This window comes from Culex pipiens, chromosome 2 (assembly GCF_016801865.2).
Source record: "Culex pipiens pallens isolate TS chromosome 2, TS_CPP_V2, whole genome shotgun sequence".
Lineage (NCBI taxonomy): Eukaryota > Metazoa > Arthropoda > Insecta > Diptera > Culicidae > Culex > Culex pipiens.
In genome coordinates, this window is record NC_068938.1 from 39,766,529 (window position 1) to 39,777,968 (window position 11,440).

At 37.6% G+C, this 11,440-nt stretch overlaps 1 protein-coding gene across 1 annotated transcript; it reads right to left on the reverse strand.

The window, feature by feature from the left end:
* Positions 1 to 8,494: 8,494 nt before the first annotated feature.
* Positions 8,495 to 9,365, reverse strand: LOC120419603 (protein G12-like). Its single transcript, XM_039582345.2, has 3 exons — positions 8,946 to 9,365; positions 8,719 to 8,885; positions 8,495 to 8,659 (listed from the first exon to the last, which is right to left on the reverse strand). Exons 1-3 carry the CDS (start codon positions 9,301 to 9,303, stop codon positions 8,555 to 8,557), a joined length of 630 nt encoding a protein of 209 aa, XP_039438279.1. The 5' UTR covers positions 9,304 to 9,365; the 3' UTR covers positions 8,495 to 8,554.
* Between the last annotated feature and the right edge of the window lie 2,075 nt (positions 9,366 to 11,440).

Here is an 11,440-nt window from a genome sequence, read left to right on the forward strand (position 1 = left end):
GAAACATTACTGGTGGTTGGTCGACACACACTCACACGGAGGAGGAAATCCATCATCCCTCACAAGATGCGACAGGAAGCGTCCAGTGGCATTAGAAAATGAGGGAGAGAGGGAGGGAGGAAGAGAAACAGAGAGAGTGAACTGGAACACATTGATGGACGAAAGCCACACCAATGCAAATGCAGCCAAATACAGACTGTTGCACTGACTGATAGCATGGTGTTTACACTGAAATAAAAAACGACAAAATTCCTATATTCTAGGAATAGGGGGAAGTGGGGCAAGTGTAACAAGCTAAGAAAATGCTCGTTTTAACCCATTTTAAACGCTAAAAAATCTGTTGGATTTTTGTACACCCGATCAGACGGTAATAACTAAATTCATGCCATTTCAATAACAAATACCGTTAAAATAACAGAAATTGTTATGGATTCTTCTTGAAAAATCCATTTTTGCGTTAGGGCTAAAAAACAGTTTATGTTATCATAACAAAATGTGTTATTGGTCTGATATTGATTGAAAGCCAAAACTACTTTGGAATAACATTTTTTGTTATGGAAGAATACCGCCAACTGTTATTGGGATGATCAGATTAGTTGTTAAAATCACAAAAAAATAATAACAAAGATTTGTTCGAAGAATAACTTAAAATATTATAAGTCTGTTATTACAATAACAATCCAATAACAAAAAAATCATAACGACGAATAACAAATCTTGTTATTAATAACAAAAAATGTTATTGGCCTAGTATTTTTAAATATCAAAAAAATTTATTCCAAAGTTATTTCCGTCTGCTCGGGTAATCATCTTATTCCAGGGCTTGACTAAGGCTTTGATAGAACAAGTTTTTAAAAAATCCTGTTTTTCAATGTAAAAAATTGATTTTAAAATTTTTGATTTCACGCACGTTCTACTCAACTAGTGGGACAAGAAGAACCGTACGAGCGAGTGTTCCTCTTGCTTCATATGGTCGTCTTGCCCCACCTTCTCCTATTAAATTCTTTCCTTATTTAGCCATTCGATAAACCCAAATAGGGAATTTGAAGGGAAATTTACACTAATATTCGAATCTGCAATAACCCAGACGTGTGTTTTTTTTTCATTAAGAACAAAATTTCCCATAAAATGACAAATCCCAAAATTTCTTACAGTTCAGTATCGATACTATTTTTTTTTTCCATGAAAAATACGTTTTTTCGGGATTGTAAGTACGCCATCAAATTGGGCGTCCAATTTTACATAAAAGTCCTTTTGACTCCAAGTTTCCGAAAGTTTTTTTTTTTTTTTTTTGAATGTTCAAAATAGTGCGTCCATCCCGGGAAAATTTTCCAAAACCGGGAAATCTCGAATCCCGGGATTTTTTATAATTTGTCCAGGGAATTCCCGAAATTGAAAAAAAAATATTTTGGTCTTGAAATTTAGATTTGGTTGTGGAAATAGATGACAAGTTGAATACTTAGCCTGGTACAATTATTTTTGAAAGTTTTTGTGATTTTGTGGCTCTAAAAATAAGGGGGAGAACAAAATTAAAAAAAAAGCAAATTTCAATTTGAATTGAAGTGCAATCAACTGAAATCAATTTTAAATGTATTCCCCTGCGTTTAGAAACATTTTGAGTACATTTGGGTTTATTGAAAAATGCGTAGAATTTTTGAAAATTTTCATTTTTTTTACTTAAATGTTTGTTCTCATAAAATCATACATTTAAAAAACACTTATGATTGCAAAAAAAAACTGAACAAGTGTAAAATCCATTTTGAAACACTGTTCAAATGCTTTTTTTTACGTATATTTAAGATTTTCATTTTTTTAATCATGCACCAGAATCTGGGGCATATGGGGGGGGGGAGTGTTATTGGTTGTCCACGTTTCGGTAACTTATAGTAGCTTATAGATAATTTGTAAAATAGGTTTTATGACAATCATGAAATTCATAAATTATCTAGAATTTGACTGGTAACATTTTATTAGTTGTTAATGTTTTCTAGGCACGTATCATAACAAAATTTATAAAAGAAATATCCAAAGCACAATAGAACAAACAAAATGCATTTTATATTTCTTTTAAGCTATTTAAAAACTGTCGTCCTTGTTAAGATTGAAGTGTATATTATCTCCAAATAATATTATTTAGCTAATTCTATGATTTTAGGCCGGAATTCAAAAAAAAAATCCCGTTTCCCAGGAAATTTAAAACCCCGGAAAATTGGACGCCCTAGTTCAAAAATTAAAGTGGTCGTACCGGTCAAAAGGGTGTTAGAAAATTGAGCTCGGATTCGTGATCAGGAACGAAAATTACCCCTTTAGGACAAAGCTTCACGCAAATCGAAAAGGGATCGGGGCAACTTTTTCCGATTTCGTGTGAGTTGACGGAGATTTACGCTTTTATATTTCATTTGTTATGCTAAATTATTTCGCTTTATTGGTTAGCTTCCATATTACATATTTCCTTTTTTATTTTCATTTTCCAGTGTAGAAAGCCACCCTGCTGGGAGAAACTGGAAGCCGTACGTGAAAGACACTGTTTCAGCTAGCCATGCTGGCCAGGATCGTGTAACCGGGTTTCTCTCGTCAAAATCCACAACGCCACCACACACACACCGAATCGGACAAAAGTTAGAACCACAGCCATCCAGTTGTAAATCCAGACCAAGGCTAGACCGAGTCCATCAGTCCACATCAGGGAAGAATGCCTCTTAATGCTGGCAGTCTTGCCCGGAAATTGGATCATGCAGATGTGGCTCTTTTCTAGGTACTTTCGAACGATGTAGCACGCCTGCACGACAAGGAAAAAGGACCAAGAGGCAGCTTTCCGGGCGCTGCTTCTGGTGCATGTTATCAATCCCATTGATGTTATTGTTATCGAAGGAAGCACTAACAAAACATCATTACATACCGTAGCACCATCGGGTGGTGGTGGTGATGGTCTGGGAATTTCGCCTCATGTGTCTACGGAGAGTTCTAATTGAATACATTGAATAAAACCCATTCTGATCATCATCAGCCACCACCGACATGTTCTGAATTTCACAACAACCAACCAGTAGCCCTCAATGGGTGATATTGTTTTTGGTGTGTGTATGTGTTCTCTCACACACAAAGTACAGACTTAATTACTCGAAACAACATAAATATCCTCGCACATTGAGCGAGCATCAGAAAAGGATTGAATAACACGTGAGCGGCTGATGATACACCACCGACGATGATGATGGGCTCCCATCAACAAAATGATTTGGAATTAATTAACGTTTTCGAAAGAGTGAGTGGCGGAAGCATGTGATGATGCGATCCAAAGTACCAACACCAACCAAATTAGGCCTGGAACGGTTTTTGCGAAATTTGATCAACAGATGGGTTTTGCCAATGAACGCGAGTCACGTAGAGTGCTGGAATTACAGGGAAAAAAAAACAACAACAGCACTAATTAGTTGCTACTAAATTGAGTGCAATGGGAATTTATACCGAGTGAATTTGATATCGTTTCACTGGTTGAAGTTTTCCATTCATTTGAGTGACTAAAAGCTGCAGCATGTGAATGCGTTGTATTGTGTACAATTTCTCGTTTGAGTACTGAAACATAATATTTTCGAGAGATAATGTTGTATGCTAATTGGCGATACAATGATGTATTTTTTATAACTAAGGTGGAGTGGTTTTGGATATTCATGAAAAGACAATGGTGATTTTGTAAACCTCGTCCCCACCAAATGAAGTTTATGGGAGACTTAAATTGATAAAACAAAAGAAATTCTTACTCGATCATATGTTAACACATCTATTTATCAGTTTTCATCTATGCAATTTTTCTTGGTGTGAGTTTATTGTGCGCTTAGAAAATCACAATTTAAATAAAAAATACAAAACCGAAAATGAAATTCTTTGATTATTTGAATGGTAGCTTATGTCCTGTTTACGGTGCTATATAGTTTGTGAAGAGGCGTTCAATTTCACTTTGTTTTGTTGATAAAATCCAATCCCTTTTTTATGCCAAATTCACCTGAAACTACCAATCGGTCGTATCGTAAACTTTGGTTGATCCTTTTTTACGATTGAAGGATATTTTATTGTTTTGGCTGTTCTATTTTACCTCGTTGTCGTTTGTGTAGGTATTTTTTGTAGATTTTTAACTGAAACTTTAAATTCCTTTCTTAAATCCTCCGTGAAAAGTTTATGAGGCATTCAGTTCCAGCTCGCTAGATTTATTTCAAACGGAAGCGATTTCACAGTCACTGCTTGTCCGTTGGTTTGTTCTTAATGTGCGGTAATTAATACGCTCTTCACACAATAAATAGAGTCATCTATTTGAAGTTATTGTGCCCCACTTGACACGTGGATTTATCACAACTTGGTGGGAAATGAAGTTCAAATTTTCATTGATACGCCTCCCCTCCCATCCATTCCCCCAAACAAACAAGGGTTATCACCAAGCGCATCATTCTTCTCCATCCTTCCGAGTTTTCGATAAATTCACCTCGCCGGGATCTTAATCACCCGGCTTGATTTCCGTCCCACGGCACATCCCGTTTCCGGTTTCCGAGTTGCCCTCCCCCACGTAACCTTTGCTCTCTCTCCCTTTGCGAAAGATTTGTGGCTTCCAAAGAGGAATCTATTTTCGTACTTGACAGCTCTCTGCAGGACGAAAGTAAAACCCGCCCACAATAGCAACCTTTACCCTAATCTGCTCCCCCCTAGAATTTACTTCAAAAGGGGGGAGCCCACCCAAGCTCTGGTGAGGGTGGGACACTTCGGAAACGCCCCGTCCAAAGCTTTGTTTTCGGTTTGGAACCGTGAACGGAAGAACCGGCAAGTGCCGCCGGCAAACAGGAAGTTTACGCAGATGGAAGTCCATTGAGGGGGGGTGAAACGACCGGGAAATGAAGTTACACTTTACGCGGGCTACCGTGCGGGTGACGCGGTGCGTGCGAGGGAGTTGCCGCTCACTTGTTCACGGAGGAGCTAAATCTAATTGAGAAATATTACCAGATGAGATTAGGACACACTCAGGAGGCAAGTGCGGAGGGGTGGGGGGAATCGGGATGGTTTACGAAGTGTTAGGAAAATATCTACTGGGGTTAGAAGGTTTGTTTACCTGGGGGGTGTTTATGGAAATTAAAAAAAAATGGATTATGGAGCAGCTCTCTTAGATTTCGGTCATACGATTTTTTCTTTTGTATTTTTTAATCCGACTGAAACTTTTGACCGAGTTATGATTTTTTGAATCAATACTATTTTTTTTCAAAAAATCGAAATATTGGTCGCAAAATTTTTTCAACTTCATTTTTCGATGTAAAATCAAATTTGCAATTAAAAAGTACTGTGTGTGTGTGTGTGCAACCAATCAAACGGGACCAAGCGGTCGCTTCTTACAAATTGAGATGTTTCCATGTATTTTTTTTAGATCTACATTCTATACATGCAAATAACTCGCATAGGCATCTGGAAGGTGTTAGCTCTGCCGAGCTTCGGTGACTAATTTCTACGCTGGCTAGCCGAGCGCGAGGTACTTCAGCTTTATCGACAAGCCCCGTCCTGAAGAACGTTTGCACCAATCGGCTTCAAACGTTATTAAGAACTTCCGAACCCTTGTCAAATGGACAAGGACCCATCGCGTATATAGTTGATAGTAACAGTATTCCTAATTCCAATCATAGCTCACCATGTCGCGATGGCCTAGTGGTTAGCATTTTTGCTTACCAATCCAAAGGACGGGGGATCGAACGCCGACTCGAGCGACTTTGATTTTTCGTTTATGTTCAGAGTTTCAAGATTTATATTTCCTATACTTTCTCGTTGGGAGCAGATGGGAATCGAACCCAGAACCATTCGCTTACAAAGCGAACACCGTAACCAGTCAGCCACGGCCGCTCCTAAATTTGCAATTAAAAAGTACTTCAGTGAAATTTTGATAAAGTGGGCCCTTTTCAAGTTAAGACCATTTTAGGGAACTTTTTTGACAATAGTCGCACTTTTTCATTTTTTTTAATTAATGCACATGTTTGCCCACTTTTTAAAAAAAATATTTTTGAAAAGCTGAGAAAATTGTCTATATTTTGCTTTTTTGAACTAAGTTGATATGACCCTTAGTTGTTGAGATATTTCCATGCAAATGTTTAAAAACATGAAAATCGATGTTTTCCAAGTCTCACCTAAACAACTCACCATTTTTTAACGTCGATATCTCAGTAACTAATGGTCCGATTAACAATAATGAAATATAAAACATTCGTAAAATTTTCCGATCTTTTCGAAAAAATACTTTCAAAATTTTTGAATCAAGACTAACATTTCAAAAGGTCCAAACATTCAATATTACGCCCTTTTAAAATGTTAGTCTTGGTTTGAGAATTTGGAAATTTTTTTTTTTGATAATATCAGAAAATTTCACGAATGTTTCATATTTTAATATCATAAATCGGACCATTAGTTGCTGAGATATCGACATTAGAAAAAGGTGTGTTGTTTGGGTGAGACTTAGAAAACATCAATTTTCATGTTTTTAAACCTTTGCATGGCAATATCTCAGCAACTAAGGGTCGTATCAACAAAGGTCAAAAAAGCAAAATAAAGAAAACTTTCTCAGCTTTTCAAAAATGTGTTTTTCAAAAGTGGGCAAACGTGCACTATTTTAAAAAATGAAAAATTGCGACTATTTTCAAAAAAAGTTCCCTAAAAATGGCTTCAACTTGAAAACGGTGCACTTTTTGATTGCAAATTTAATTTTACATCGATATTTATATCAGTGTAGTCCTTATCTATACCTACAACTTTGCCGAAGACACCAAATCGATCAAAAAATTCCTTCAAAAGAAACAGATTTTTGAATTTTCAAACATCATTTTTGTATGGACAGCTGCCAAATTTGTATGGAAAATTATATGGACAAACTAATTATGCAAAATGGTTTTTTGGGCATACCGAAGGCACCAACAAAGTTTCAGTCGGATTAAAAAATACAAAAATTAAAATTCCAAAAAAGACCGATTTCGTAGAGATCATATGCTTTTAAAATTACATAAACATTTGAATTTTATGAAAATAGCTCTTATGCGTTCTAATAACTCAATTTAAATCGTTTACTACAATATTTAATGTTTGAATATGATATTTTGACTATGAAAATCTTCACCAAACATAATAATTTTCAAAAGAGTCTACCCCTAAATTGTATTGAATGACACCTTTAAAATCTCCGGTTGTTTGACACTGACATTTTGTACAAATCTCTCATGCAAACTATTATCAAAAAAAAAATTCGAGCGAAAGAAGACTCCTTGAGAGTTGTCTACTGGCGAAGTCAAACCATCACGGTATAACGAAAAATGGAGCTAGGATTCGTGATTAAGGACAAAAGATACCCCTAAGACAAAGTTTCATACAAATCGAAGAGGGGTCGGGGCAACTGCTGTGTGAGTTGGCGGAGAATTACCCAATTGTAAGTTATTATTAAAGTACAATCATTTGAACACACTTTCTTCAACTTGTTGTTGAGGTATGTGAAATTTTGTCAATCAACAACGAAAATTTAATTAAATGTTCATTCAATATAGTCAAAATTTTAAAAGACCATTTATTCAAAAAAAGATACTACAATTTTGTTGTACTTTCTCAGATGTTTTCTATTCTTTTAAAATCATTTACTTCAATATTTCAACGAAAACTTTTTCATTCTGCAAAAAAGTGAAATAAGTTTCTTCGAACAAAATGCTTAAAAGGCGAACTGTCTTTTTTCCAGCAATAAACAAACAAACTTTGATCGAAACTTGTTTCAATCATTCCAAACCCGCCAAGCAAATTTAATTTATTCACACTTTCCCATTCATTAGCATCGTTTCCCCAAAGTGAAAAAAAGAAAAACTTAACCAACCACCACCTGCTCCTCCAAGACGACGCTCCTTGTAAGGACCCTCCTCCATCGTCATGCTCCTCCTCCTCCTCCTTCCTACCACGTGTCATAATCAGATCCCGACATCTGTCATCGCGGATGATGTTTCGGGTGGTCGGCGGCGGCGGCATCGTGTCTGGGCTTGATTAATGAAGAAATAACACAAGCACGAAATAAAAAATTCAAACGATGCCCGCCGACGTCTGAAGAAAGGAAAAAAAAAAACATTAAAAGACGAGCACGTTTATTTTAAGCAGCCGATTTAAACCGAAACCGACCATTAGGAGTTTAAGGGGTGGGGTGGTGGGGGGAAGTTTTGGAGTTTCGTTGAAGGACGAAGACGAGTTGGGCACGCGTTTCGCGTTCTTCGAGGGAAAACATGTTTCCTTTCATTCAAAACTGAATTTGATAATTCTAAACGTGCCGTCTCCTGCTGGGTTTTTTGCTTTGTACGGAGCGGTCGGTGCTGGGTTATCCAAAGAAGTCAAGAATTGTTCTGATGTTTTTGATGGGCCGACAAAAGTTTCATGGTTCTCTGGCATTGATTTGGACGGTGAAGAGCAAGTTGAACTAATGAAAGCAATTGGAATCAAACAAATTTCAAAGATTCATTTCAATGATTTATTTTCAACGATATTACAACAAAATAACTGTTTCAGTAATACATTACTGTCCCCATCCAAAGAAACCGGCAACGAGTTCCACGAACTTGTCAACGTCGATTCCGTGCTCACGCAGCTTGGCGAACAGCGATTGGACCTCCTTGGAGTTCTGTGGAATAATACTCATTAGAAGTTCTACTTAGCCTCAGAAAGTGTGGGTCAACTCACGTTGTAGAAGTCAACCAACTTCTGGAAGTCAGCGTGACGCAGCTTCTCGTACAGAGCCTTGAACTCCGGGCTGGTCTTCAGCTTGTCCTCGAACAGGGCCTTGATTTCCTCCTTGGGCAGCAGGGCCAGGGCTTCGTCCAGGAATCCGCTGAGGCCTCCGGTCTTGACTGTAATGGAAAGTTTAAAATTTAAATCTGCCACTAACCAAGAAAGATCTCAAAACTCACTGCTTCGAACGGCCCGCACAGGCTTGACGTGGTTCAGTCCGAAAACGTCCGCGACGACGTTCAACCAGTTGTACACGTCCAGACCGGCATCGTGCAGATACTTGAGCAGTTCCTTGATCTCCTTCAGTGCGAACAGCTGATCCCAGATGGTGGAGAACTCCTCGCCCTGCAGGTACTCGAAGGCGTGCTGGACCTCCTTGTCGTTTTGGAAGTAATCGAGGGCCAACGCCACGAACTTGTCCACCGGGACCAGCGCCAAGAAGTCCTGGAGATCCTCGTTGAGACCACGGGGGGTCTCCGGGATTGAGGAGGCAGCGGCGAAGGCCACCAGGGTAGCTACAACGAAGATGGTCTTCATGGTTTGATTGGTTGTCGGATGAGTTGATTGGAACTGCTGATTTGCAGACTGATGAGTTCAGTATTTATAGCGGAGAGTCTCAAGTGTTGATACACAATATCACGAGTACGTGATTACTTCAGAAGTACAGATGTTGAGAGCTTCTTCAAGTGTGAACATCTTCAACAACATACTTGAGCCTAAGTTTGCTAATGGCAGCATTTCTCCGCCCGATTATGATGGTGTAATAAATGTAACGCCAGCTGCTCCATGTTCCATGCAAATCGTTATCCGCAATTCGCACATATTCGCTTCCTTTATTGCCATTTAATAGATCAATATCCTGCTGCTGTGACAATGGCACCGGAAGAAAAAGAGATCCAAAGCTGAAGAAGATGATGATGATTGCCTCCCCGTTCAAGACCTGAATCAAGTATGAGCCAAATAGTACGTATCTACCAAACGGGAAAGCATTTTGATTGCCAAAAAGCGAGCGATTCGTAGCAGCAGCTGTGCAGACGCGAAGGGTGTCGACACATTCCGGGACTCGTGGTTTAGCCTTTCGACACGTATCATCGTCCTGATGGAGTCTCCCGCGGTGGGAGGATTCGCCAAAAAGTCATCATTTGGAGGCCCCCCTCGGAGATGGCATAAAGAAAAATGGTCTTCACTTATTTGAACCCATCTGTTTTTACCAACCTCCGCCACACAATGAACCAAAGAAGGGGGTTTGAGGGAAGAAAAATCCCGTTCGCATCATTGATCCTGATTTGGATTTGGCGATGCGTTCGGCACAGAAGGGAACGTACGCAAGTATGTACGTTTGAGCTGTACGTTTCGTCAAGTTTTGGGGCTTGCATACAAAAGGACGTTTCTGCTAGGATAAGGATTCCACTCACGTTACTTGGCATTCTTTCGGTATGCATAGTAAAGGTGTGAATTTTATTCTTTATAACGTTTTTTTATTGAACCATCTTGAGCAGGGGTGACCAAAGTATGGCCCGCGGGCCAAACGTGGCCCGCGAGGTGATTTTTTATGGCCCGCGGACCCATTTTGAATGATCATGTAAAATGGCCCGTAGACCACTTGTAAAGTGATTTTATACTTTTTTACCATTAATTTAATCTTTTTAATGCTAATTTTTTTGTTAATAAAAAATGACTTATCAATTTTAGATCCCCATTTTAGAACACAAATATTTTGTTCGAACATTTTAAAAATTAAAACAATTTCAAAGGTTTCAATGGGAGTAACTATTAAATACCGTCAAAAATTTTATCAAACATTTTTGAAAGTAGGGGAAAGTGGGGCAAGTGTAACAAGCTAAGGAAATGCTCGTTTCAACCCATTAAAAACGTTAAAAAATCTGTCGGATTTTTTAGAATTATCTTATTCCAGGTCTTGACTGAGACTTTATTAGAACAAGTTTTTAAAAAAATCTGTTTTTCATGTAAAGAAATGATTTTAAAATTTTTGATTTTTCGTACGGTCTATTAAACTAGTGGGGCAAGGCAAACAACCCGTTGGGGCAAGAAGAACAATGCATGAAAAAACATGCTAATTTACTAACAATTGAACTATTATCACTTTGATACATCAGATTAGGATGTATTTGAAACGTTTCTTTAATTTTTAGATTAAAAATAATATTTTATTAAAAATTTGACCGTTTTTACGAAAAAAATATTACTTAGATGATAAATAGTAAATTTTCATGATATTATTATATCGTGTATGGACATTTTTTTTAAAACAATTGTTTATCAGTTTTTAAGAACTTTTATGTATTTTTTTCACAATAAAATATGTTGCAGCAGCAATTCGTATTTTTTTCCATACTAAAAATCCACATGGTACACTTACCCCACCAAAACAAGATTTTTTAAAAGCTCTCTACAAAAATAACCAAAACATAAATCATATTTTATAATACGTGCAAGTCATTGGTAGGGACACTACTGATCTAGGAAAAATAGAATTTTGATAAAATGAGCCTTAAAACGAACCCTAAGCCTTATTTTGTACTTTCCAAATATTATAAGGAAACAAAGGTTTTGAAAAAAAATCTGATAGTACAATCAGCTAATTACATTGCTAGCAACAATTCCTCATACTGGAAATAATCAAAATTGATAAAATTACGGCCTTACGAGCGAT